The sequence below is a fragment of the Acinonyx jubatus genome, chromosome D3, assembly GCF_027475565.1.
Source record: "Acinonyx jubatus isolate Ajub_Pintada_27869175 chromosome D3, VMU_Ajub_asm_v1.0, whole genome shotgun sequence".
In the NCBI taxonomy this organism is placed as follows: Eukaryota; Metazoa; Chordata; class Mammalia; order Carnivora; family Felidae; genus Acinonyx; species Acinonyx jubatus.
In genome coordinates, this window is record NC_069392.1 from 17,168,779 (window position 1) to 17,195,139 (window position 26,361).

A 26,361-nucleotide genomic window follows, 5' to 3' on the forward strand; every position below is an offset into this window, starting at 1 on the left:
GCTCGGGTCATGATCTCACGGTTCGTGGGTTCGAGCCCCGCGTCGGGCTCTGTGCTGACAGCTCAGAGCCTTGAGCCTGCTTCGGATTCTGTGCCTCCCTCCCTGTCTCTTTCCCCCTCCCGCACTGTCTCTCTCTCAAAAATAAATAAACGTTAAAAATAAATACATAAATGAACCTTTTTAAAATGTTTGTTTATTTTGACAGAGCGAGAGAATCCCAAGCAGGCCCTGTGCTGTCAGGGTAGAGCCCGACGTGGGGCTCAGTCTCAGAATCTTGAGATCGTGACCTGAGCCGAAGTCAAGAGCCAGACGCTTAACCGCCTGAGCCACCCAGGCGCCCCTGAGAGATCACTTTTGTACAAAATTGATATTTGGTCATATGGGCAGTTTTATAGTCTCTGCTTACATTTAGCATCTTGAATGCATCTTTAGCTCTCTAAAGGAGCCTTGCATGCCGTTGTTATTATTGGCGGGGGCATGGAGTCCCATTGTGGTGGTGGTCTGTATTTTATTTGCCCGGTGCTTCGTCGTTGGGCACCCGGCGGTTCCCAGCGTTCCACGTGTTAATGCGAGTGAGTGCGGTAGGGAACGTCCTTATTTATACATCTGTGTGCCCCCCACAGTGGGTGCCACAGGGGCCCGCCCACGTCCCCTTTCCCTGCAGTGACTGCCAGCAGCCAGTGGTTCACGTGTGCCCACTTGTGCGAAAATAAACCTTGGCCCCAGAGGAGCGGGCTCTCCCGGGACGTTGTGTCCCGCGGCCAATATCTGACGCGCGGCGGGGAAGGGGGGACACACGGCCAAGGCTGGGCTCCTTTCCTTGCAGTGGGACCGGCTGTGGCACGGCTTGTCTTCCATGCTTGGGTGGGACCCAGCCGAGGTGACATCCTTGCTCGGTTCCTGCCCTGCTTCTCCCCCGCCCCCCTCTCCTGAGAGTGCACCTCAAGAAAACACTGTCTCAGGTCCTGTTCGTGGCAAACCGAGCCTCAGGCACCATCGCTGCCTGTTGCTTTGGGGTGACTGTGCGGCCTCTGAATTCCCTGTTGTGTGCCTGATCGGGTTATCTTAAAGGCGGTCCCTCCGGCAGATCAGTCCCTCGTAACCTGTAGGTGCTCAGCACTGGGTGGGCAGAGGATGATGGGAGGGAGAAGACAGCCCTGGGTACTTTGCTTCCCTCGATCCTCGAGCAGCCGTCTCCTGAGGGGATCACGAAAATCCTCCATGGCGTGTATCATCCCCCTGAATGGGGGGTGACCGTTGTGGAGGATGAATAAGAACGCTGACAAAAGGGGACAATAGGGCCCCACAGGAACATCGCGGGACCGTTGACAAAGATGCCAGGGTTGAGAAGACTTTGAATTATGTAGCCGATCCGTCTCCACTCTGGTACACTGTGTGACCTTGGGCAAGACTCTTGCCTTCTCTGGGCTTCGACTTAAAAGCACTTTTCGGGGCACCTGGCTGGCTCAGTCAGTTAAGCGTCTGACCCGTGATCTGGGCTCCGTCGTGATCTCACAGTTCGTGAGCTCGAGCCCCAAGTTGGACTGTGAGCTGACACTGCGGAGCCTGCTTGGGATTCTCTCTCTCCCTGTCTCTGTGCCCCTGCCTCGCTCACAGGCACATGCTCTCTCACCCTCTCTCAAAATAAGCAAACATTAAAAAATACATGAAAGCACCTTTCTTTAGAAAGTGGTTTGCCAAGCTGAGATCTGACCACTGCTTTTCCCTCCGGCCCTCCAGATGGAAGCGCTGTCTTCCGAGGCTGCTTCCGCAGGCCCGACAACCTCTCCCTGGCCTTGCCCGTGACAGCCGCCATGCCGAACATGTCCGTGGACAAGTGCGTGGATCTCTGCACTGAGAAGGTGAGCCCGGGGTCCCGTTCACAGAGCTCCGGGTGGGGGCGGGAGGGGGCGTGTGGAACAGCTGGAGGAAAGGGGGTGCTTGGCTGGAGAAGCCGCAGCTCGGGCAGGATGAGGGGGTCATCCCTCTGATGTGTGACACGGGAGAGAAATGCAACAGTTTCCTGTGGATCTAAGGGGCGGAAGTTACAGGGGGTCGATTTCTTTCCCCCTGAGGAAGCGGGTTTGTTCTAATCGTGGGGAATGCTCAGGCCTGAGGCTGACCTTCTAACTGGGCCTACAGGCATGAGTAGACGATTGTAAGGGAAAGGCAAGGGCAGCCCCACTCTGGGACAGAGTGAGCTCCCCGTCACCGGAGGCAAGCACGTCGAGTCAGGGCAGGTGTGGCATCCAGAACGTTGGGCGTTGGATTGAAGTTGGACTAGATGATCTGTGGGTCCTTTCTCAGCCCGAGATCCTCCCTCCCTGACCAGAGAGCGAACTCCACAAGGGTAGGGGCTGTGCCTTGAACACTGGTGCCCCCCCCCCCCCCGATACCCAGAGCAGAGCTGGGCACAAGACTGGCACTCAGTGATGTCTGAGGAACTCTGTCCTTCTTTCAAGGTGAGCTCATTGCACGAGCAGAAGCGCCCCTCCCCCACCACAGAAAGGTGGTTGCCCATGCCGTGAACCTACTTTGTGCCAGGCCCCGTGCTCGGTGCTGGGGATGCACGGCCACCAAGATGGCGTGTCTGTCCTCAAAGATGCTGGGGTTGTGGGGGGGCCTGCCTCGTGGCTCCTGCTGGGTGCTCCAGCCTGGACCCCAACTCCCGAATGCCCCACCTGCACTGAATTGTCCTGCTTGGCCCAGCCCTCACGGGGGCCCCTGATCCATGAGGCACACCTCGCAGGAACGCAGAGGGCTGCCACTCACCGAGCACAGATCTCACGCTTCACCTCTCACGTCAAGGCTTGGACTTGAGAATTTTCACCCCCATTTCACGAATGACAAAAACCAAGGCCCGCACAGGGGAAGGCCCCTGCCACACCTACGCTCTGAATTTCTGAGCTACCCTAGAGACCTCCCCTCCCCCTCCCCAGAGAGGCTTCCAGAGCCTCCAGGCAGGCAACTTCAAGTCACCAAGCATTTCCTGAGTGCTTGCTCTGCTTCTGAGAGACTTCCTGGAAAGTCAGGGGCCAAGTTCATAGGCTTAGGAGGTTTGACCAGCTTTTGATCCAGCTTACTCTCGGGTGGGCATGGATGCCCCTCTTCCATGGCATCCCCTCCAGGTGGACAGTCCTCGGTCCCCGAGGGCCCTGGAGCCTGCAGGTGGGACACCAACAGTGAGACAATGAGGTCCCAGGGCAAAGCAGCGTGTAACAAAGGGTCGGACTGCATGTGGGATTGGGAATTGAGGGTATGTGGGTGGATAGGAAGCCCCCCCCTGCAAACCTCCCTCTTCCAGTTTCTTCTGATCTCCTTAGGGAAGGAAAAAAAATCCCAGGGATTAAGTGACTGAGGGTACAGCGCTGCCGTGCCACGGGTGGAGATCTAGGATACCGGGGGAGGCTCGCTGTGTATCACCTGTTAGAAAATGCCATCAGTCACGGCCCACGCAGACCCACCTGCGTACCAGCGTCTTTGTCTCTCCCTCCCTCTCTTTCTCTCTGTCTCTGCTAAGAGGTGAAGTCCCTATTCAATGTCTGTTAGAAAGAAACCGATCCTATGGTGCCACGCTTGCTGAATTGGTTTGTTACTAGATTATTCCTGGGACCCGCTATCGGGGAGGATTCAGGGCTGCGGATCTGGAGCAGAGGGCAAGGGGCAGCCCAGTCCCCTCCGAATCCAAGTTCCCCCCACCCTCCCCACCCCCGCTCCCGCTTCGCCGCTCCTCGTGACAAATGAAGCAATTGGGAGCAGCTGTTGCCACGAAATCGTGGCTGCACGTGGCTGTCAGTATCCTGTTTGTCGTGAAAGAACGGGCTCACACAGCCTCTCCCAAGGCGTGGGCTTCGTGTCCCCCCTGGGGCCCGGGGGACTTAACGGTGGCAGGGCGGGCGACAGTGAGAAGAACATTTCCTGGTAAGTTTTCCTTCCGGTCCTCCCGGAGAAAGCTTCCTCTTGGAGCTCAGGTGTCTCCAGTACTTTCCGCCTTCCGCTAGTCTCCGCCTTTGCAGGAAAAGCGGAGCCCACCCGGCTCGGGGCCTCGATGCAATTGGATCACACGGTTTTCCTTCTCTAGTGTGTGCAGCTACGGCGTGGACGTGGACGCCGGTGCTGGTTTTATTTGTCAGTTACACCTTAATAAAGCCGCGTAGGAGGCGCGCAGGGAGGGGCCGAGCTGTGAGAGTGAAGCTGGCCGCGAAGGGGACGCTGGGAACGCCAGCCCTCCTCTGCATTGGGAGCCCGGTCAGTCCCGCGGTTTGGTGACCTCCTTCCTCCCCGTGTCCCGCTCCAGGAGTACCCGCTGGCGGCCCTTGCGGGCACCGCCTGCCACTGCGGGTTCCCCACCACGCGCTTCCCGCTTCACGAGCGGGAGGACGAGCAGCTCTGCGCCCAGAAGTGCAGCGCGGAGGAGTTCGAGAGCTGCGGGACCCCCCGTTACTTCATCGTGTACCAGACACAGGTCCAAGGTAAGCCTGGGCTCCCCCAGCTGACCCCCGGATGCTGTCCAGGGGCTTCCCTCCCCGGAGGTGCCCCGGTCAGCCCCTTTCATGCCGCTGGTACTGCTCAGACCGGTGGGGGGGGGCGCTGGGGAACTTGGCTTTAGCGACCCTGACGGGCAACGGAAGGAGGGCCTCAGGTGAGGGGGGGGGCGGTCTGCAGACCCTCATCTCTGTCCCGCATACCGAAGCCCCCCGCTTTGGTGGCTCTTCTCCTGCAGTGGAGGCAGTGAGCTTGAGTGTGACGTCCCCAGGGCTGGGCGTGGGGGACCTGGGGGACCAACACAGAGCCCCCGCAGGATCCTGGGCAAGCCACTTCCCCTTTCCGGGCCTCAGTTTCCCCATCGGTAAAATGAAGTTATAGAATGTGGACTTCCAAGGGCCCTTTGAATTCCAGGAGTCTGTCTATTGAGGTATAAATTCTTCTTTCTCCGTCTCACACGTGCCACTTCTGCCCCCCTCCCTCCCTTTGCTGGCTGGACCCCCACTTCCTGTTCAGCTCTCCTTCTGCCCCTTGTGGCTGCCAGCCCGTGGCCGCGGTGCTGAGGACGCGTCTCCGGGACATTCTTTGCGCCAGAGTCCGTGTTGAGTCCTTAGTTCACGCTTTCTCTCTGAATCCCCTCAGCTCTCCTGGGAGGCGGGAATAATCATCACCGCCCCTTGACGGTAGGGAAACTGAGACTCAGAACAGTTCAGGGCCTTGCCTGAGGTCACGCCACTGAGAAAACTTCTAGATGAAAACCCTCCCCCCTGACCGAGGCATCACGACGGGTGGGTGGCTCTTGGAGAGGTGCCTTGACAGGACACTCGGCCCAAGGGAACCCCGTGAGGGGTTACCCCGAAGTCTGAATATGCCGACCACCTACTATGCACTGGTCCTGTGCGAAGCCTCAGCTCATTTAATGATGTAAAGCCTGCAGTGAGTCTGCGACCAGGGCACTATCATCCCCATTTTCCAGGTAGGAGAAGCAAGACCCGGGAGGTGAGAACTGGCCACAATTGTACATGTACAAGAGTGGTTTGTTTTCATGTTTCTGACTCCAGAGCCCCTGCTAGAAAGCCCTGGCCCCAGTGTAAAGAACACTCCCCATACCCCCTGAAGCCTGGAGACCCAATAGAACACCATCGGGCTAGACTCCTCTTCATCTCCCAGGAACCGGGCCACCCCGTATGGTTGGGCAGGTTGGGCACTGCACAGGCACAACCTACAGGGAAGGTGGTGCCTGAAAGCCAGCCCGTGCTCTGCCCTCTGGATGGAAGTGCCTCTCTCTGCCCAGAGGAAGGAGAGAGTGCCTTTTCCTGATGTGCACAGAGGTGCCAAAAGCTAGTGGCAGCCCCAGCAAAATCGTGTCCCCTTTTCGGTCCCATGGGGCTACCAGGGGTGGCCATCGGTGGCTGCTTCCGTGGCACCTGAGGTCCTGCTAAGAGCCCAGGGAGCGGGAATCAGTTTAGCAAGTGTGGCTCTCGGCTTTGTTTACACTCCCGTGAGGGGGACGAGCCTTTGTTCGCCTGCAGGAAGTGTCTGTCAGTCTGTGCAGAACTGTGTCCCCTAGCCTAGCGGAGAGCTCTACGTAGATGAATCATTCCATGACCGCAAATGGCTTTGATGGGGACGGGGAACAGACATTGGAGCCTTTTCAAAAGCAGATAAAGAGCCCCTCATTGATGACTTTGCTCCTTCCCTGTGCCGCGTCCCCAGGCCATTACTGGTCTCCAGTTTTTCCACGTCAGGCCTGCAGCTCCTCAACGCTGGCGAGGTTTGAGAGGCCTGTGGCTTATTAGGGCTGCCAAAAGCCGGGTCCGTCTCGGCTGCCATTTATTGAGCATTTACTGTGTGCTAAACACTCATGTTCCTGCCAGGAACTAGATGGTCATTGAACACCTGAGTGCCAGATACGGTCTAAGCCACTAACTCCTCTAATCCTCCACGATAGTCCAATGACCGAGGCATTGCTATCATTACTCTTTTACAGTTGATGCAACCTGGCACAGAGAGGTTGGGTAGCTTGGCCAGAGTCACACAGCTAGGACAGGGCAGAGCTGGGAGTCGAACCCAGGCGGTCTGGGTCCTGAGGCTCCACTCTTTTTTTTTTTTTTTAATGTTTTCTTTTAAATTTATTTTTTATTTTTTACATGTGTTTATTTTGAGAGACAGAGACAGAGCACTAGTGGGGGAGGGGCAGAGAGAGAAGGAGACACAGAATCCGAAGCAGGCTCCAGGCTGTGAGCTGTCAGCACACAGCCCGACGCGGGGCTCGAACTCACAAACTGTGAGTGAGATCATGACCTGAGCCGAAGTCAGACGCTTAACCAACAGCCACCCGGGTGCCCCCTGAGGCTCCACTCTTAACCACAGCTTCTCAGTATATATTGGAAATACTTCACACATCTTATCCATTTAATCCTGTAAGGTGACTAGCCCCATGTTACAGGTAAGGAAACAGGCTCAGAGAGGGGAAGAGACTCATTCAGTATCACACAGCTCCCCCTTACCAGCCCTAGACTAAAACCCAGGTCTGTCTGATTCCAGAGTTCTCTACAGTATTGCCTCCAGCGTTTGTTTGATTGACGGAGCTTAAGTACCAAATAAACTTTCTTTTTAGGGCCGAAAACAACAGCCTTTATACCTCAGGGAGGGTCTTGGCCTCCCATTCAAGTATTTGTTTTTTTGTTTTTATTTTTTTTTTTACATTTATTTTTGAGAAACAGAGTGAGACAAAGTGTGAACGGGTGAGGGGCAAAGAGAGTAGGAGACACAGAATCTGAAGCAGGCTTCAGGCTCTGAGCAAGTGGTCAGCACAGAGCCTGATGTGGGGCTCAAACCCACGAACTGTGAGATCATGACCTGAGCCGAAGTCGGACGCTCAACCGACTGAGCCACCCAGGCGACCCCCATTCAAGTATTTGAATGGAGCATTCTGTTTTCTGGAGAAATTGAGGGGCCAGATTTTTTTTCCCTCCCTCCCAGCATTTTATGATGGAAAAATGTCCAACCTCCAGGAAATTAAAAAAAAAAAAAGGAATCCTACCGTAAACACCCATAATGTGTCCCATAGATTTCACATTTGTCAACATTCTGTTACATTTATCCTCCACCTCCCATTTCGCCATCCTCGGTCCTTGTCTTCGTCATGCGTTTCAAGGTACGGTTGACCCTTGAACAAGTCAGGGGTTGGGGTGGTGCTGACACCCTGCACAGCCGAAAATCCACATGTCACTTCTGACTCCCCCCAAAACTTAACTACCAACGCTTGCTCTTGATTTGCAAGCCTCAATGCTCCGTGTATCGTATGCTGTGTCACAGTAAATACGCTAGAGAAAAAAAAAGTGTTAAGAAAATCTTCAGGAAAACACATTTAGGGTAGCCTATTGGGTTTATTAAAAAATCTGCAGATAAGTGGACCTTCACAGGTCAAACCCGTGCTGTTTGAGGGTCAGCTGTTCAGGTGCAAACTCTGAGACACTTCAGGGTACGTATCCTTAATTTTAATGCAATATTTGCTTACGGTTTTTGAAGTGACCTTTGCGTAGCGTAGAATGCACCCATTTTAAATGTGCTATTCAGTGACAAGTGGATAATTCACGCCCCTTTCAAAACGCAAGACCTGGGCCGCCGGGGTGGCTCAGTCACTCGAGCCTGTGACCTCAGCTTGGGTCACGATTTCACAGTTCGTGGGTTCGAGCCCTGCGTCTGGCTCACTGCTGTTGGTGCAGAGGCCACTTCGGATCCTCGGTGCCCCTCTCCAGCTCACGCTGTCTCTCAAAAATGAATAAATGTTTATTAAAACAAAATAGAAGACCTTACCATACTCCGGAAAGTTATACACCTAGGCTGTTTTGCAGTATGTTTCCACGAAAACCATTCCCAGATACCCCCTTGGCTTCAACAAAGACCGGATTCTTCTTTTCCAAAGTTGGCTGTGCTCTACACAGATTCACCCTGGGCAGTGGGAGAGGGGAGCGGGCCCTCGGACTAGTAGGAGCCACCTACTAGTTGATTGGCACCCCTATGTGGGAGAGCCCTGTGCTAACGGCACACGCCCTCATTTGACCCGCCCGAGGACACCACGGTTGTCAATAGTCCCATTTTATTGGTGAGGAAACTGAGGCTCAGATCCATCATCTTCCCCAGGTCACCCAGCAAGTCGCTGGAGGAATTGGAATTTCAGTTCAGGACTTCAAACTTTTCCCTCAAGGGGCCGTTACGAGGCATCAGTGTGGCTCATAGATTTCAGTGATGACAGGTCTGGCAGAACAGGAAAGACCATGTGGAACCTCGGGAGGAATTCTGGGAAGGACGGGATGGAGGGCGGTATCAGATGCTGAGCAGGGGGCGGTCACCGGTGCCTCGGGCGGGACAGGCTCCCTGCAGCAGCGGGTTGGAGCCCGGATTGGCGCTGCTGGGAACAGTAGGAGGGAGTGGATTAGAGAGTGTGGACAAGTCTGCCAGCAGCGGGGTGGAAACGGGGTGAGGACAGGGAATGGCTCCTCGAAACAGAAGTGTTTAATCCTGGAGTGATCCGGGGGCACCTGGGTGGCTCAGTCGGTTGGGTGTCTGATTCTTGATTTCGGCTCCGGTCATGACTTCGTGGTCGTGGGATGGAGGCCCACATTGGGCTTAGTCCTGGGTGAGGAGCCTCCTTGGGATTTTCTCTCTCTCTCTCTCTCTCTCTCTCTCTCTCTCTCTCTCTCTGCCCCTCCCCGGGAGTGGGAGGGAAGGAAGAGAGGGTAGGAGTAGGATGTGGAGCAGTGTGGTGAGCTCGGGCAGGGGAGAGGGGGTTGTCCACAACCCGAACTGAGGATTGAGGTCGTTGGGCCAGAGTGCAGAGGCAGGGCTGGAGCCCCAACTCTAGGATTCTCTCCTCTCCCCTTCCACTGCAGAGTCCCCTGTGCTGGCCTTCCCTCAGCTTCCCTTACATCCGTAGGGGCCAAAAGAAACCCCCGCGGTGCCTTCTCAGCTCCGGGGCGGGCTGCAGTGGGAGGTGTTGAGGCTCTGACAACAGGAGCATTGGGAGGACTCTGGAAAGCCAGAGAATCAGAATGGTACCCACCTGCCCCAACCCATGTACAGATGAGGACGCTGAAGGCTAAAAAAACCCAACTACCCCCTCTGAGCACTTTAGCGCGTTAACATATTGCATGTATCATGTCAGCCCGTACAAGATGCCTGCAAAGTAAATATTGTTATCCTCCATCTTCCTACCTGCCCATCTACGTGTCTGTCCATCCATCCGTTTTTAAGACACTGGTATCGTCCCTACTCTATGCCACATGATACGGAAAGTGCTGGGGAGGCAGCAGAAAGCAATGTAGGCAGGGCCTCCAACTAAACAAATAGTCGTTCGAGTAACAGTTGAGATGAGCCATATGGGGGAGACGGACAGTGTTCGAGAATGATAGCCCAGGGAGTAGGGAAGGCAGGCGGTGCTGATTCAGCAGAGTGGGAGGAAAGCAGCAGTCTGCCTGGCAAAGGCAGGTGGGAGGGCAGCGAAGGCTCCTACCCAAGGTGCCGAGTCAGGAAGGAGCAGGGCACAGATAGGAAGTGCGGAGACCCCAAGGGCCGGCAGGCAGGGGGGGTGGGATGAGCCCCGGAGGACGAAGGAGCCAGGCCACCCGGGACTCGGAGGCCGAGATCAGAACCTTGGACTGGATCCCATGCAGGTGGATGCCGTATGAGGGTTTGCATCTAGAGGAAAGGACGGTGGAGTTGGGGGCGGTGTGAGAGAGCGACTCGCTGTTCCGGGGGGAAACTGAGGCAGGAGAGAAGACGCTTCCTTGTAGCTGATGTTCATTGAATCCCTGCTGGGTGATCAACCCTTTTCATCCATGAGCTGATGTAACCCTCACGTCAATCCTGTGATGAGGAACCATTTTCCCCTTTTAAAGATGGGGAGGCAGGCCCGGAAGGAGTTCTGTCTTGTGCACTGGGTCGTATGGCTGGGAAGCGGGCCGGGATGGGGCTCAAGGCCCTGGTCCCTTCCGGACGGGCGCTGTCCGCCCCTGACCATGCCCTGCCTTTTGCAGACAACCGCTGCATGGACAGAAGGTTCCTCCCAGCCAAGTCCAAGCAGCTCATCGCTCTGGCCAGCTTCCCAGGCGCTGGCAACACGTGGGCTCGGCACCTCATCGAGCTGGCCACTGGCTTCTATACGGGCAGCTACTATTTTGACGGCTCTCTCTACAACAAAGGTGAGGAGGCAGAGGGGAGCAGAGAGGACCCACCGGGAGGGCATGGGAATACCCTTCCTGATCACCTACTGTGCGCCACTCCACTCACCCGGGCACGTTCGCCAAGACCTACTGTGCGCTTGCCCCCCCCTTCACTTAGAGCCCACCCACATCGCCTGAGCAGCTTCTGTGCCATTAGGCACCTACTGTGCGCATGTGGTACCTTCCCTCTGTTGAGGTCCCCACAAACACTCCTTGAGCACCTACTAGGTGCAGGTTCCTCACCACAGACCTTTATTGACCAGCAGTCCTGTGCTGTATACAGAGGTAACAAAACTAGGTTCGTTCTGGGGGGGCCTATGGAGCACCTGCTGTTGGTCAGGGGTCTTGTCTGCATTGCAGAGCCCACATCCTTACCTCTCCATCATAGGCCAGAAAGCCCTGGGGGTTCGCACTGGGGAACTGAATGTCTTGGATGAAATACCCATGGGTCGTGAAGCCCCCTCCCAGACATGGCCGGGGGAATATCAGGGGACGTATGTGGGGCAGCCCTTGGCTGTGGGTCTTTATGTCTGTAAACCAGATGAAGACCACTTCCTGGCTGTGTGACTTTGAGTCAGCTTCTGTGCCTCTCTGGTCCTGTGTCATCGTGTGCAAATCAGAGCTAACAGTATGTACTTGGTGAGGTCATTGTGAAGGTTAGTGAGTTGGTATGTGTAACAGGCTTAGCACAGAGTAAGTGTTCAGTAAATGGAGGCTGTGAATACTATGGTCCAGGCACTGGCCGGACGCAGCTTGGTGTTGACAGAGAGCCATCCTTCCATCCCAGCTCCGGGAGAGCCAGGGGGCGTCTGTCTGAGGGTGAGAAGCGGGAGGAAAGAAAGACAAGAAGGATGACAAGGGACGGGTTGAAGGATGGGCTTAGCAGCAGGTAGGGAGTCGGCCTTAGAATCCCGACTTTCTGTGTATGGATCAGGCTTTAGTTTTGGCGTAAGTGGTCATTTATTGAGCACTTAATACGTATGAGGCTCCAAGCTGGGTGTCTCGCTTGCTTATACCAGGATTTGAACCCAGGCCTGGCTTTCAACAGTATCTCTGCTCCTCAACCTAAGTTGAGCTGCCTTTATGGGAGCTGCTGGGAGGAACCCAGGCACAGAGGGGACTCTCTCCGGTTTGCCCTGGGGAGCGGCAGGGGGGAAGCCGCCTCCGAAAGCATCCCGTGGCTGGCTCACATTCTAACCTTCCTGTGGCTGCAGCAGCAAGCCTGTTTCTGGAATTCTAGAACGTTACGGATAGGAGGGTCCTTCAGGAGCATTTAGTCCAGGGATGCAAAGTGGTATCACCTCATGCATCCATTCCAGTGAATTTACGTGTTAAGAAGGATTCTGAGGTTCTGTTCTCTTTCAGAAACCAAAGTGCCTTAATCTGGTAGTGATGTCGGTTGACGGTGGAGGGGGGGGAACAGTGTGGCCACCTGCCAGGTATTTACCACCTCTGGTCTAATTCAACCTCCTAATGTTGGACCACGGGAAACAATCTTAAAATGGAGTCAGGGGACTGAATTTTCAGACCGAACTCTTACCCGGTTCAAGACCTTGGGCAACATTTCTTTGCCTCTTTGAGCCTCAGTCTCCTCATTTATACTGTAGGGATGTCCACACTGAACTCCTAGCGGTTTTGAAAGAAATATGACGAGACCGTGTGTGTGAGGCTATGTTGTAAAGTATACATTATTTTTTTTTTTAATTTTTTTTTTCAACGTTTATTTTTGGGACAGAGAGAGACCGAGCATGAACGGGGGAGGGGCAGAGAGAGAGGGAGACACAGAATCGGAAACAGGCTCCAGGCTCTGAGCCATCAGCCCAGAGCCTGACGTGGGGCTCGAACTCACGGACCGCGAGATCGTGACCTGGCTGAAGTCGGACGCTTAACTGACTGCGCCACCCAGGCGCCCCAGTATACATTATTTTCTAAGCGACGTGTAACTGGGACAGTCAACTATTAGGCAGAGGAAAGGGCTTGGCCTCTGACGACACATGAGAATCACCCCGGGGAGCTTTTCAAGTCTTGATGCTCAGGCTGCACCTGAGACCATTTCCATCAGGATCCTACGAGGGGAACAGGGTGTCAGTTTTTTAAAACCTCTCCAGGTGATTCGGGCACCGAGTGAGGCCCCTGGCTCCTAGACCGGGAGCCCAGTATTCTCACCTCTGGACCCACGGCATTCAAAAAATACTGTGTATTTTAGGGGCACCTGGGTGGCTCAGTCAGTTAAGCATCCAACTTCGGCTCAGGTCGGTTCATGAGTTCAAGCCCCACCTCGGTCTGTCTGCTGTCAGCATAGACCACACTTCACATCCTCTGTCCCCCCCCCCCCTCCCGTTTGTTCTCTCGTTCTCTCTTTCTCAAAATAAGTAAACTTAAAAAAATACTGTGTATTTTACACTCGAGTCTTGGGGGAATATCAAGAGTTGGTAATTAGGGGGGCGAGGTGTGTATTAAAATTTTAAAAAGGAAAAGAGAGAGAGGGAGAACATACACCCTCCCTGGCCATTCCTCAGGCTCACACCGTGTGTGCACGTTTCCTTAGGTCCCTCCGAGGAGCAGCTGAAGCTTTTTGAACAGCTCCCCTTTCGTGAGGGGCTTCAAAATGCTTCCTGTGTTCCTGAGCCCTTGCAGGGAACAGTGAGTTGGCCCTGGGAGTTGGGGGCTGACAGTGGGGGGCAGGTGCATAGAGGACCCCCCCCATAGCATCAGTCGGTTCTGCTAACCCCACGTCTCTGCCACCACCACAGCATAAGGAACTTCTCAGAGCTGGAGGGTCCTGGAGTGGGGGGGGGGGGGGGAGTGGATTTGCCCCCACTGGGGGGCCAGTCTGCTGCCCCTTTCACACATCAGACCCCAGGTATGATGAGTTCGCAGGTGGCAAACACACCAGCCATTTGCACGTGGGTTTCCTCTCCCTGGGACCTCGGGCCCCACCCCCCTCCTAGCTCTTCTGCCTGGAAACCTCCCCAAGCTGCGGGTCACATCCCCCTTTGCAGCGTCTCTGGCCGACTTCGACGTCTTCCTGCTTTTCTCCCTTGTATCCAGGGCTCTCCTTCCTTGTAGCGGGGCCCTTATTGTTGTAAATGTCATGTCACTGTTACTAATGCTGATCATTATGGGCCCGGCTCTGGGATGCGTGCTTACAGAGTTTGTGATTCAGTCTTGGGTGGGGGTTGTATGTGCAGAAGGTGGACAGGACTCACCCGAAAGGAGAGGAGGGAGTCCCGGGCAGAAGCCACGGGGGTGGGCGGACATGTGAGGAACAGCCGGAAGAGGAGACTGTGTGATTGGTGAATCAAATAGTCTGGTGGTGCTGGAAAGGGGGAGGGCCGGGGGGGGGGGGGGTGCAGGAAGGGCAGCCGGGACCGGACAGGCAAAGCCCGTGCAAGCCCTCTGAGGACAGTGCACATTATCCTGGGGCCACAGGCTCGTGCAGGGAGTGGGGTGAAGAGGGGTTCTAGGCAGGGGGGTCTGTGCTAAGATGCACATGTGTGAAATACCTCTCTGGCCACAGAGTTTGGATGGGATGTTTCGGCTGCAGAGACAGTGGTGGGGAGAAGGGCACAGTGGAAGGGACATTTAAGAGGCCGTTGATTAGAAGGGATGGGCCCAGAGCGGGTGGTTTCTGTATGATGAGCGGAGCCTCCACGGACTTTTGTTGGTTGGCAACTTTTGGAGTTTCCTCCTTCCTCCCTGCCTCTAACTAGCTGGATAACTGGGGGTCTGTCCCCTGCCCCTTGAACCTTCGATTTCCTCCTCTGGAACAAACTCGTGTCGGGGGGGACCCCCAGGGCCCTCCCACTTCTGATGGGCTGCCTGGAATTTTCTCTGTCCTTCACTTTCTCGGCAACCTCATCTTCCTTCATCCTGGTAACAGTCTGCCCCCGCGAGGGACTGTTGAATAGAAGAGGGATGGAGGGAGAGAATGACTGACTGGTAGATGGATTCTCCCCGCCCAGAATCCACATGTCTATACCCCTTGAGTTCTGCCTTCTCTTCCTCTTACCCAGGGAGGTTGGCCATTTGCAAACCATGATTTTCTCTGTGTCCGTCTCTTGCTTGGTCTTAGTCTCCCTCTGATCTTTGTCTCCTTATTTTGATGTCTGTTTCTCTCTCCCCTTCTTCTCCGCCCCCCGCTTCCGTCCCCCTTCCTATCTCAGGGACCCCACAGCCCCAAGTGCAGGCTCCCGCTCTGTGGCCTGTCAGAACCCAGAGGTGGGAGGGGCTGGGTGACTGCCCAGATTGGGCAGGGCCCTTCTCTGCCCTTGGGGGCCCACAGGTGGGGCAGGGCATTGGGGAGGCAGCCTCTTGGCCCTGCTGACACAGGGCCAGTTTTCTGAGAAGTGCCTCAAAATAAACCCCATTATCCCTGGAGGACTGCCAGCCTCCAGGGTGTCCGTGTCCAAAGCCAGGAGTAGGTCTTTCCTGTCCCAGTAAACTCTGGGGCCTGCAGGAATGTGGGTGGAGTCTCTGCCCTGCTCTGTGCCTCAGTTTCCTTCACTGCAAAATGTACCCGCAACTCTAATAGTATTTCACACTGATGCAGTGGAGTTGCTGGGTCCTGTGTCCCACAGGGCGCCAGAGGGCGCCCCCTGGTGGTAGAGTTCCACAATTCCGCTCTGGCCCCAGGCTTGCATGCGTGATTGCTCTGTCATTACCTACAGGTCCCTCCCTGGCGGACAGCTGAGCTAGGTCCTCAGGCATGCGGATCCCATGTGGCTTCTCAAAGGCGCCTCCCTAGACGCAGAACTCCTCTCTCTGGGAGGCACTAAGTGGAATTTTCTCCACCTCCCTACTTTTCCAGGGTACCCTGCAACCTAACTTCTCAGGCAACCCGAGACCAAAGCAGGTCTTCTCTGGTGTTTAGTTTTTTGTATCTTGACAAATATTGTGCGAGGTTGACTCCGTCCCGTAGCAAAGAGAAATGTGATCGAGGGTCCCAGCAACCCCCGGGGGCTGATTGAAACTAGTCTCACCCCTCTGCCACGTTGTAGTTTTTCTTCTCTGAGAACCTGTATGCGCTCTTGTGCAACCCCTGCGTCTGTGTTTCTGTTGCTGTGCCGGTGGTGACATGGATTTTGGCAGAGAGAGAATGAAATCATAGTTGGGTAGCCCCTCGTCCGCGTCATGAGGGGCTTTACCGATGCCATGTGTGACTGCCCGCCGTGAAATCCTCTGTGTCCCGGGCTTGCGCTCGAGCTCCCAGACCCCATTCCTCAGTGGCCCATGACACTGTGCTGCCCGTGGGCCTCAAAGGCTGTGGGTTCATGTTTCCTTGTGGGCACGGGCCAGCGCCCATGTGCAAGGCTGGACTAATTCCTACAGCTTCACTGGGCAAGTCCCAGGACAGAATCTTGCTCAGGACATGACATTCCATTCCTGGCGTTGTTACCTTGTGACCCTGGGGGGGGGGGGGGGGGCAGACCTTTCTGAAGCCTGATCTCCAGGAACAGAAGTAGGTCCCATGCCGGCCTCATCTTAATCTACCTTAAAAGCCAAAGGCAGAGCCTCAGAAACCTTCGTGCGTGGGCCAGGAGAGAGAGAAATGAACTCTGAGGTTTGAGGACGCAGGGTGGCTCCTCAGTCCGTGACTTCGCCCCTAGACTTGTTCTCTTTGAGCTGCTGTTTATCGAAACACGTACAACTGTATGCCTCAGTGGTTTCTCACAGCAGCCCTGTGAAAGGGAAGGTGCATGGTGCCATTTTATGGATGAGGACACGGAGGCCAAAGAAATAACATTGAGTTGGAAACGCAGCCGGTATCCTGAAGGTGCCGGTACGATACTATTTCTACGCGGCTTGCAAGATGGCATCTAAGCGACTTGGAGAACTCGGTCTCAGGAGCCTGGATGAGTTGGGTTTGAATTTTGACCCTGCCTCTCGCTGCCTGTATAGTCAAAGCACGTTCTTTGATCTCTCTCTCTGCCTGTTTCCTCATCTATAAAATCTCTCCCATTTCCCCAGCTTTTTCCCCCCCCAGTTTATTTTAAGAGAAAGCAGGGGAGGGGTAGCAAGAGGGAGAGAGACTCTCGAGCAGGCTCCATACCTTCAGGCGCCCATCTCTGTCGGACTCGCAGACTTCGAGATCGTGACCCGAGCTGAAATCAAGAGTCAGAGGCTTAATCAGCTGAGCCACCCAGGCGCCCCATCCCCATTTTTTGAAATGAAAATCTGATCATGTCACTTTCTCTTTTGCTTAAATCCTTTTAAGGGCTGCCTAATGTTTGTGGTCTCGTGCTGAACTCTTGGTCACAACCCCTACCGTCCTATCTGGCTTTACACTCCCCTCTTTCTGCTCTCAGCAGTCACTCATGTGGCACCTTCCTTCCGACCCCCCCCTGGACCTTTGCATCTGCTGTTCCCACCACCTTTCCCTTCCTCTCTCGGGCTAGTAGATTCCTCCTTGGCTTTCACATGTCAGCCTAAGCACCTCTTCCTCCAGGAAACTCTGCTGGATGCTGCCTGACTAGGTCCGCGATCTTGGCTAGGCGGGCTGGGCTGCGCAGCTCCAGACCGTGGGTTATATCCGTGTCTGTTCCCTGAGTCTCTCACCATCTGGGACCAACAGCCTGCTAGTGCACGTCCCTCTCGCAGTGATGGAGGAGCATACAAGAGTAAACAAGCATGTGGGGCACCTGGGGGCTTTGACGGAGACCCGCTTCTGTCCTCATCCCAGCGGCCAAAGCGACTCACCGGCCATGCCTGGGGATGGGGAGTCCACCCAAAGAGGGCTCCCCCAGTGTGTCACCGTCAGGTGCCTCTCGTCGTGCCTGAGCGAGCATCCCATGCCTCTTCGGCAGCGCTGTGGTTCGTTACGTTTATTTCGGTCACGGTTTATAGAATCTGGCTCCCAACGACAGCGAGACGCATGGGTCTTTTTGCAGAGTCTATCCCCACCTCCCAGCACAATGCCTGGCACGTAGTAGGTGCTCAGTAAATACAGGAGGAAAGGTATGGGAGCGTGAATGAACGTGGGAGGATAACAGAGGCGGCCTGGGTGGGCAGGGTGTGGCGGGACTCCTCGCCTCCCCTGCTCATGGCCCTGTACCCCCTTCCCCTGCCCGTGGGAAGGGTTCAAAGGTGAGCGGGACCACTGGCGCAGCGGCAGGACCATCTGCATCAAGACGCACGAGAGCGGCCAGAAGGAGATCGAGGCCTTCGATGCCGCCATCCTGCTCATCCGTAACCCCTACAAGGCGCTCATGGCAGAGTTCAATCGCAAGTACGGCGGCCACATCGGCTTCGCTGCACATGCCCACTGGAAGGGCAAAGGTACGGGGGGGAGGGCGGGTGCGGCAGGTTGGGGTGAGCGGCCGGTGCCGTCTGCCGCGAGGGATCCAGGCAGGCCCCCCTGCGTTCCACCCCCCCCCCCCCCAGCCCCCAGCATCCCCTGCTGAGAGCCAGTGTGATGCCCTAGGGCAGCGGGCAAGGGCCTCGGCTTGGGCCCAGGAGCAACTCCCTGGGTTCAATGCCCATCTCCACCACTTCCCTCCCCTGGACTTAAGTTTGTCCCATCTATAAAATGGGGGTAATCATCGTGAGGCTCTAAGAATTTAACCCTTTAAAACCACTCTGTAAATGTGACTCGTGATGGAGATAGAAACCCTCACATGATTGATATGGGATGGATTGAAACCGTTTCAGGAGCCCTTTCCCCTGGGTGTCAGGAGACCTGAATTCAGCCCCGGGTCGGTGGCTGGTGGCCATGAGGTCACTTATGAGCTCCTAAGGACTCGCAGAGCAGCACTACGGTGAACCACCCCTAACAACTCTGGGTTGTGAGGCTCTGAGAGGTTAAGTGACCTGTGCCCGGTCACACAGCTGGGAGGTGACCGCGTTGACCCCCCCCCCGAGCAGTGAATCTTAATATGATCTGCCTTTGACATTCACCTCTGGTACTTAGATGGCAGCTGTGTGGATGAATGTCTCACAGGGAGGTGGCCCACGATAATGGAGAGAGCTTTACCGTCAGACCCAAGCTCTGTCGTCTTGGGTATCTTTAATCCCTCTGGCTCTCAGAATCCCCTATCGGCTTCCACCCGCATCGCCATCGCGGTAACGAGAGTCTTGAAACCCCATTCGTTTAACCCTGCTTTTACAGCTGGGACAAGCTAAGCTCAGGGAGGTGAAGAGGCTTCTCCGGGACGCGGGAGAGCTGGGGTTTGACCCCAGAAAGTCTTGCTCCTGAGCCCCGGCCCTTCACCACCACAGTGGTAACGGATGGGGCAAAACGTCGATGGAACGGTGGGCATCGCAGGCCAGTAGGTGCTCTGTAAATGTGAGCTCTCTCCACCTTACCCAGCCTGCTCCAGCCTCAACACTGAGGGGTGCTTTCCACATCCCTCCCCCGACTCCCCAAAACTGCTCTCCAGCCCTGGCCCCTCCCCAGAGAGGACCGGAACTTGACGGGATGGTATGCACTGAGCAATCCGACAGTTACACCCGCAGCAGTGACCTCGTTCATTAAGACTCTTGTGCCTGTCTGGCCAACTGTGCCCTGGCTTCCCAGTTCAGTCAAGGGGGTCCTCTGTGCCTTCCCTTGCCTCACCACACCCCCCCCCCCAGAGGGTGGAAGCGTAGGCGGTGACATTTGTGCCCTTGTTCCCCAAAAGGTCCTCTGATTTGCTTACAGAACAATCGAAAATGAACACCACTCAGGGCCAGGCTGAGAAGTCTGCAGGCGCCCAGGGCAGAGGGCCTGTCCTGAGCACAGACTTTGCTGGTCCAGCTGGAAAGGACCTGGGGCTGACCAAGCCCAGGGGTCCCCAGCCCCCACTGCACGTCAACATCCCTGGAGGAGTGTGGGGAAGTCCCAGTGCCCAGACTGCGCCCGGACCATTGCTGTGGTGGATCCCGGGCATCGGTATTTTTTTAAAGCGTCCAGGATACAGGCAGGACTGAGAACCACTGATTGTCTATTTATTAATGGGGAAACCGAGGCCCAGAGAGAGGCAGGGACCTGCCAAGGTCGTTAGGGCAGGAGTAGAATCCAACTCTCTGGCTCCCAGGTATCCCGATGTCCCCAGGGACAAGGGAGGGGACTCACTTGGGAGGCTCTCATGGGGCCAGGCACTTTGCATGCTTCATGGCATTTAACCCTTCTAATTCCAGGAAGAGGGAAGAAAGGCTTTTGTGGTCAAGGTGGCATTCCATTGCACAGGCGAGGAAACCATCCCAGGAAGGCTTATTCACCTCACCGGGCTAAGGCCCCAGGGTTTGGCAGAGCTGGGGTTCAACCCCAGGCGTTAGCTACCAGGCTCTCTTACCTTAAATGAGGGGTCTCTGACCTCCTGATGAGTTCACTGCTGCTTTCCTGGTTTAGTGCCTGGTCTCAGATTCAGACAGTTCCCAGGAGCCCCTTGCCTCTTTCCTGATCAAGGCAGCTGGGAGCTTGAAAACCAAAGATAAGGGAGGTGTCAGGACAGGCTCAACCACGAGGCTGTAGGGGATGGGAGAGAAGAGATTCCAGCAAATGTATCTCCTGTTGGGGGCCTGGGGCCCCAACCTGAGTCCAGGATGGGATGGGTGGGGGGGGCTTCTCCACCGCATCACCTCCCAGGCAGGCCTGACCCCGGTCTTAAGTGCTCTGAGAGCCTTCCCCCAAAGAACCATTTCTCTCTCTGCTTTAACGCCTGGCCCTTGGAGGCACTTGTTTGAGACCCTTGCTTTTAGGGTCCCTGCATCAGCAACATCAGTATCACTTGGGAACTGGTTAGAAAAACATTCTGCGGCCCCCACCGCAGACCTGCGGAGTCACATTCCGGGCGGGCGCCTGGCAAATCTGGGTCTTACCCATCCCTCCAGATGTTTGATACACGTTGATGCCCCAACGTGAGAACCACTGCCTTCATAAACCCTTGTGGCTCAGAGTGTGGCCTGTGGATCAGTGGTGTCCATCACCTGGAAGCTTCTAAAAAACTTTTCTCAAAAAGCACATCTCAGCCCTCCCCCACCCCCTGCCAGGGTCCCTGAATGGGAATCTGCATTTTAACAAGATTCTCTGGGAAGCTTCCTAGGCACTTGCAAGTTTGAGAACGCCTGGCTTAGAATGCCCTCCCCTAGCAGGTGACGGTCACCTCCCTAAGAGCAGAGCCCCCCTAGCTGCTGAGCACATCTGTCCCACCCTGCCCCCTTCCCCTTTAGAGCTGGGTCAAGGCCCTTGCAACCCTCCCCGCCCCCCCCCCCATTTTGGGTTCCATAACGTTAATTTTACAGTCTCCCTGGAGTGGGTCCAAAGCAAAGTTTTATGTGATATGATTACACAAGGTGAATCGTCCTGATCTGTCTAATGAAACAGACTGTGTTTGATGATTCCGTGGGGAATTAAGTGCAGTTAAGCTATTAATCTGGCCCCGGTTCTTCTCGACAAGAGGGAGCAAAGAGGGGCCCGAGGGGCCCTGCCAGGCTCACGTGTGGGACCGTTCCGGTGGAACCAGCACTGGTGACCAACGGTCCGTGGCTCGGCTTGCCTTTATTACCCGCTTTGAAGGCAGCGATCAGTTACCGGGAATCCTGTGCTAATCGGGGCTTCTGTCTTCACCTTTTATCCTTCTTTCATGATGAAGTGGGTTAGGAACAGCCAGGATGGCAATCTTTGGGGTAGGCACACAGCTGTTGCTGAGGCAGCTCGGGTGTTGCCCGGAAGCTCTGATGCGACAGGTGGGGCACCTGGGGCACCTCAGTGACTCCAGGGCACCAGCGTCAAGGATGATCGTGACCGTAGCCAGCACTTACAGAGCACCTGCTGGATCCCAGGCCGGGTGCCAGGGTTTTTGCCGCGCTTACTCCATTCCCTCCGCCCAGCACGCCCAGGACGGAGGTCTTCGCGCAGTTGTTCTGCCGATGGGTAAACTGAGCCACCGGGAGACCGACCGAGCCCCTCAGCTACTCTAGGGAGGAAAGGGGTTGCGAATGCTGTCAGTCTGACTCCCAAGGTGTCCGTGAACAGACCCCGAGTCGTAGAACAACAGCCGAAGGTGAAGTGAGCTGTGGTAAACTAGGAGCTGATCCCGAAGGGTTTCCTAGGAGGACAGCAGCCGGGCTCAGTCAGGGTTCAAATCCTGTCTTGGGTGATTACTGTGTGGCCTCGAGTGACTGGCTTCGTGTCTCTGAGCCTCCTTTTTCCTGTGTGTAAAATGGGCCCAAGTCTCACTCTCCAGGCTTCTTGGGAAAAGGGGAGGTGGCCGACACATAGCAGGTGCTCAGGCAACATACGGTCCCATCCCCCGGTGATCTCCAGTCAGCAAGGATGCCATGCTGTCTCCGCCCGCCTGCACTGAAGGCCAGGAGCCCCGTTTGCAGGACTCTGACCACCGTGCAGGCGGGTCCTTCCTTCTCCTCGACGACCACCGTGCAGCACCCCCTCCAGCAAATATTTGAGATGGTCAGAAGCGGCCAAGCCTGGAAATCCGATCTGCATGTTACTAGGTGACTGAGTACCATCTCCGTCCACCTGGGCCTCTGCCATCAGAGCAGCAGGTGTCCTGAACCATCCGGGACGCTGTGAGGTGACTCAGGAGTGGAGAGATTCTTAAAAAGAAAAAAAAAAAACCTATACACATGCTATATGTTCTTTTAATCGCTCATACATCTGGTCTTAACCCATTACAACAGTGTGGGCCCAATTAGCCAGATACATTGTAAATAATTTATCGTCAGGATAAAATCTATCCTTGTCACCAAGATATAGATTTCCCAAGCAGCGGTGGTGTTCCAGGGGGGGCCACTGGGAGAGCCGGAGCCTCTCCACAGGTCTTGATGTGTTCTGCAGAGAAAGAGGAGCCCTTTATCACGTCACAGTTTGGCGGTTGGGAATTTCAATTTAGTTCAACAAGCATTTATCGAGCCCCTGCTGGGTGTAAGGCAGTGGGGGTGAGGCTCCTGGTGCCTGGGAAGGATTAGGACCTGGGATCAGACAGGCCTGGTCTGGAGGGTGCTGCCTGGGGCTGTGTGACCTCGGGCCAGTCACTTACCCTCTCTGAGCCTCAGTTTCCTCACTGGTGATACAAGTGAACAGTAGCCCTTTCCTTGCAGGGTAGTTTTTAGGATTAAATGAGATCATGGGCACCCATCACCCAACAAAGGTTGAGGATTTAGTTATTAAGAACGAGTTGGGCTCCCCCAACCCAGCGTGCAAAACTCACCAGACCGTCGTTCAATAAACAAATCCCTCTGGAGGGGGCAGGGCGGTGGTGCTTCTGTGAGCAGCAGAGGGTCTGGCTTCAGCATTTGGGGGCGCCTGCCCCCTCTGATTGTCCTAGTGGGGGTTTGGAATCCCTTTCTGCCTTCCCAGCATCCTCCGTGATCTCCTTCCACAGGTACCCAGATTCTTGTTCTGTCCGTTTCAGCAGCTCCAGGGCTGGCTGGTGTCTCTTTGAGGTCCTCTCTAGGGTTTCCCCAAGCCTTCACTCACATTCTCCTGTAGCCTGCCTTTCGAGTCAGACCATCCCCAAACACCTTCCCGATGCTGGTGACAATCCACCCTGCCATTTTCCCATGACAAGGTAATACACCACAAAACAAGACAGTGTATGATGATAAAAAGTAGAGAAACAACACGAAGGCAAAGATGACGGTATAGAGCCTCTGATTTCAACTCTACCCCCAGCCCAGTCCATCAGAGACAACATACGCGGGGAGTTCAAAGGGGGCTGCGGAGCCCGGAGCCAGGAGAGCCGGGGAAGACAAGATCTCATCTCAGGATAATGACAGGAATAGTATTGAGTCAACGTCTATTGAGCACTTCCTGGGCCTGGGGCCCCATGCTCAAAACCTCCTCGGCTTTAATCCGCTTGCGTATACAAAGGTCCTACTATCGTAGGACCTGGGAGTAGATAACCGTTACCAAAGACAATTGCTACGACACAGGGTAACTTGATGGTGAAAAGCCTAGACTTCGAAGCCAGACTGGTGTCCCATCCTGGCTCTACCGATGATTAGCTGTGTGTCCAACAGCACCTGACTTAACCTCTCTGTGCCTTTTTTTTTTTTTCCTGTTTAATGAAAACGAGCGTACCTGTCGCACAGAATCGTGAGGAATAAGTGAATGAGTAGCTCTATTCATACGCTTATTGTACGTGAATACAAATGCATATAGAAGGTACAGTAAATACACGTATTTATGGATAAGTCTGTGCCGGGCCTACAGTGAGCACCAAATGAGTGGTGGTGTTATCCCCAGAGACCAGGTGAAGAACCTTCCAGGTGGAAGCGGCGGCAGGGAGGGGGCAGGAATCAGGCCAGTTTGGGGATCCGAAGGACTGGGTAAGGGTGTCGCTGTCAGTCACTGCGTCCGCTGCCACCTGACCCTTGCCCCCAGAGCTCCTCCTCCCTCTGACCTGGCCCTGCCTTCTCTCTCCAGAGTGGCCGGAGTTTGTGCGGAACTACGCCCCGTGGTGGGCCACTCACACGCTGGACTGGCTCAAGTTCGGCAAGAAGGTGCTGGTGGTGCACTTCGAGGACCTGAAGCGGGACCTGTTCGTCCAGCTGGGCCGCATGGTCAGCCTGCTGGGCGTGGCCGTCAGGGAGGACCGGCTGCTGTGCGTGGAGAGCCAGAAGGACGGCAACTTCAAGCGCTCGGGGCTCCGGAAGCTCGAGTACGACCCCTACACGGCCGACATGCAGAAGGTCATCTCTGCCTACATCAAGATGGTGGACGCGGCCCTGAAGGGGAGGAACCTCACCGGCGTTCCTGACGACTACTACCCCAGATGATGCATCAGGCAGGGAAGGGGCCGGGAGTCCCGCCCGAGCAGGGGTCTCGAGACTCCTGGGGACGCCCCCCCCCCCCAACCCATCTGTCCTCTCTCTCTGGCTTGGGGACACTCCCCTTGGCCGCTGTCGGCCTTCAGTGACTTTGCTGCATGACCAAGGAGGCTCGAGGGAAGAGACTGGGCGCTCCCCACCCTTGGAGGCGCAGGGGGCCCCTGGTTTGGAGACGTTCTAGCCACGTGGACCCTTTTCTGTCTCCTCTGCCCCTGCCCCCCCCCCCCCCGCCACTCTGGGCCCCACCTGTGGGAGGGAGGGCTCACGGTGGCCCCAGGACATGGGTGTCCCACTGCAGATGTCAAGGACCTCGATGCCAGGGTGGAAGGGACTGTAGCAGGAGAAAGTGGCCCCAGACTCTCTTCCCTTCTGGGCTGAACATTCACGGCCTCCCCCCACCTTCTCCCCTCCACCCCCGGAATCACAGGCACCAACACTTATCCGGGCCGCTTCTGTTTGAAGAAGGGTCTCAGACAGCCCGGGTGGGGTGCGGAGGCCATGATGCTCACAGGACGTTAACGGGCACCACTGCATGGGGCCGCTGTTGTCATGAGCCCACCTCGCCACAGTGCTCCTGAGAAGCCATCGGGTTGGTTGGCCACCTCTAGGGCCGGAATTCTGCCCTTTTCTTCCCCTGCTGTAGCCAGAAGGTGACCTTGGGATCTTTGATCTCCCTTCTAGGGGTTCTCAGGCGCCAATAGTCACCCCACCAGGATGGCCACATGCAGAATCTTGAGTAACACAGCTCTCTGTTGTGGCGCCCAACACATTGATCCTACACTGCCCTCTGACCCCTACCAGTGGGTCCTTTGCTATCCAGATGAGAGAGCAAAGTGCTCCAAATCAGGTGGGACCATGACCCTACTACCTTCTCAGACCATTGACCTCCCCTTGGTCATAGTCCAGTGGGGCTGGCCTCCCTCAGAATGGGAATGGTTCTTCATTTCCATACAAGCACTGCCCCCTTGGTGGTTAAGACCTCAAACCAAAGGATTCTCAAGGACCTGGGTTGCTAATTATCTGTCTTTGAAAGCATCAATTCAGGACCCATCTTTCCCCCGCCTCGGATACCAGTGGCTTCACATCCAGCCCATACCCGTGCGCCTGTCTCATTCCCTACCACGTAGATGCAAAAGCCATAGGTCACAGATCTTTGCTATTCTGTCTGGAGCAGCCCCCCCCACTCGGCCCCTTCGAAGCCTCGGGGGGCAGGTAAAAATGCTCGTTCCCAAATACCCAAGAGACTAGGGAGAAGGAGCGTGTAAAGAGATATATTTTTTTAAGAGGAATAGAACTAATACGTTCTGCCCCTTGGCACTTGGCCACTCGAAGAGAAGGGCTTAGGGATTGAGCCTGTGTTTCTCTTCCCTGATTCCCTCAGCTGTGGGATTCGGGCCACCGCAGGGCCCAGCCAGGGGGCCCTGAATGTATTTTATACCATGTTTCTTCCCCCACCCCCCACCCAGGCTAATTTCTAGTCTTTTGAGAAGCAGTTGAGGGCGTGGCCTCCCCTCCCACTTAGAGATCAGCGCTCTCTGGGGTGACTCTTGGTCCAAGACCTGGGCCAGCTCTGCTGGTGGCCACTCAGGCCACAAGCCTCAGTCCGAAGATTCCTCAGGTCAACACCATCATTAAAAAGCGAGTTTTGTTGAGTATTCTACCATGTCATGGAGTGTTGTGGAAGGCAATTTCACAAATGGGCGTGTGTGTGTGTGTGTGTGTGTGTGAGAGAGAGAGAGAGGTGTAAGTGTCCACGGAGTCTTGACCCAAGTCACCGACAGCACTCCACCTGGGTCACAGGCTAAACCCTGGCCCGCCTCCAAAATGGATCCTGATGGTATTTCCAGACTGAGCCTGAATCTGCCCACTGCTTTGACTG

At 55.5% G+C, this 26,361-nt stretch overlaps 1 protein-coding gene across 7 annotated transcripts in view; it reads left to right on the forward strand.

Moving 5' to 3' along the window:
• WSCD2 (WSC domain containing 2) overlaps positions 1-26,137 on the forward strand; it is a 116,188-nt gene extending 90,051 nt beyond the window's left edge. For all 7 annotated transcript variants that reach the window (XM_027044002.2, XM_027044001.2, XM_053205711.1 and 4 more), the window contains 5 exons: positions 1,741-1,862; positions 4,298-4,472; positions 10,527-10,691; positions 17,790-17,990; positions 24,079-26,137. In XM_027044002.2, coding sequence (XP_026899803.1) covers positions 1,741-1,862; positions 4,298-4,472; positions 10,527-10,691; positions 17,790-17,990; positions 24,079-24,431 — 1,016 coding nt within the window. In that variant the 3' untranslated portion in view covers positions 24,432-26,137. The remainder of the gene's footprint in view (positions 1-1,740; positions 1,863-4,297; positions 4,473-10,526; positions 10,692-17,789; positions 17,991-24,078) is intronic.
• Positions 26,138-26,361: the final 224 nt, after the last annotated feature.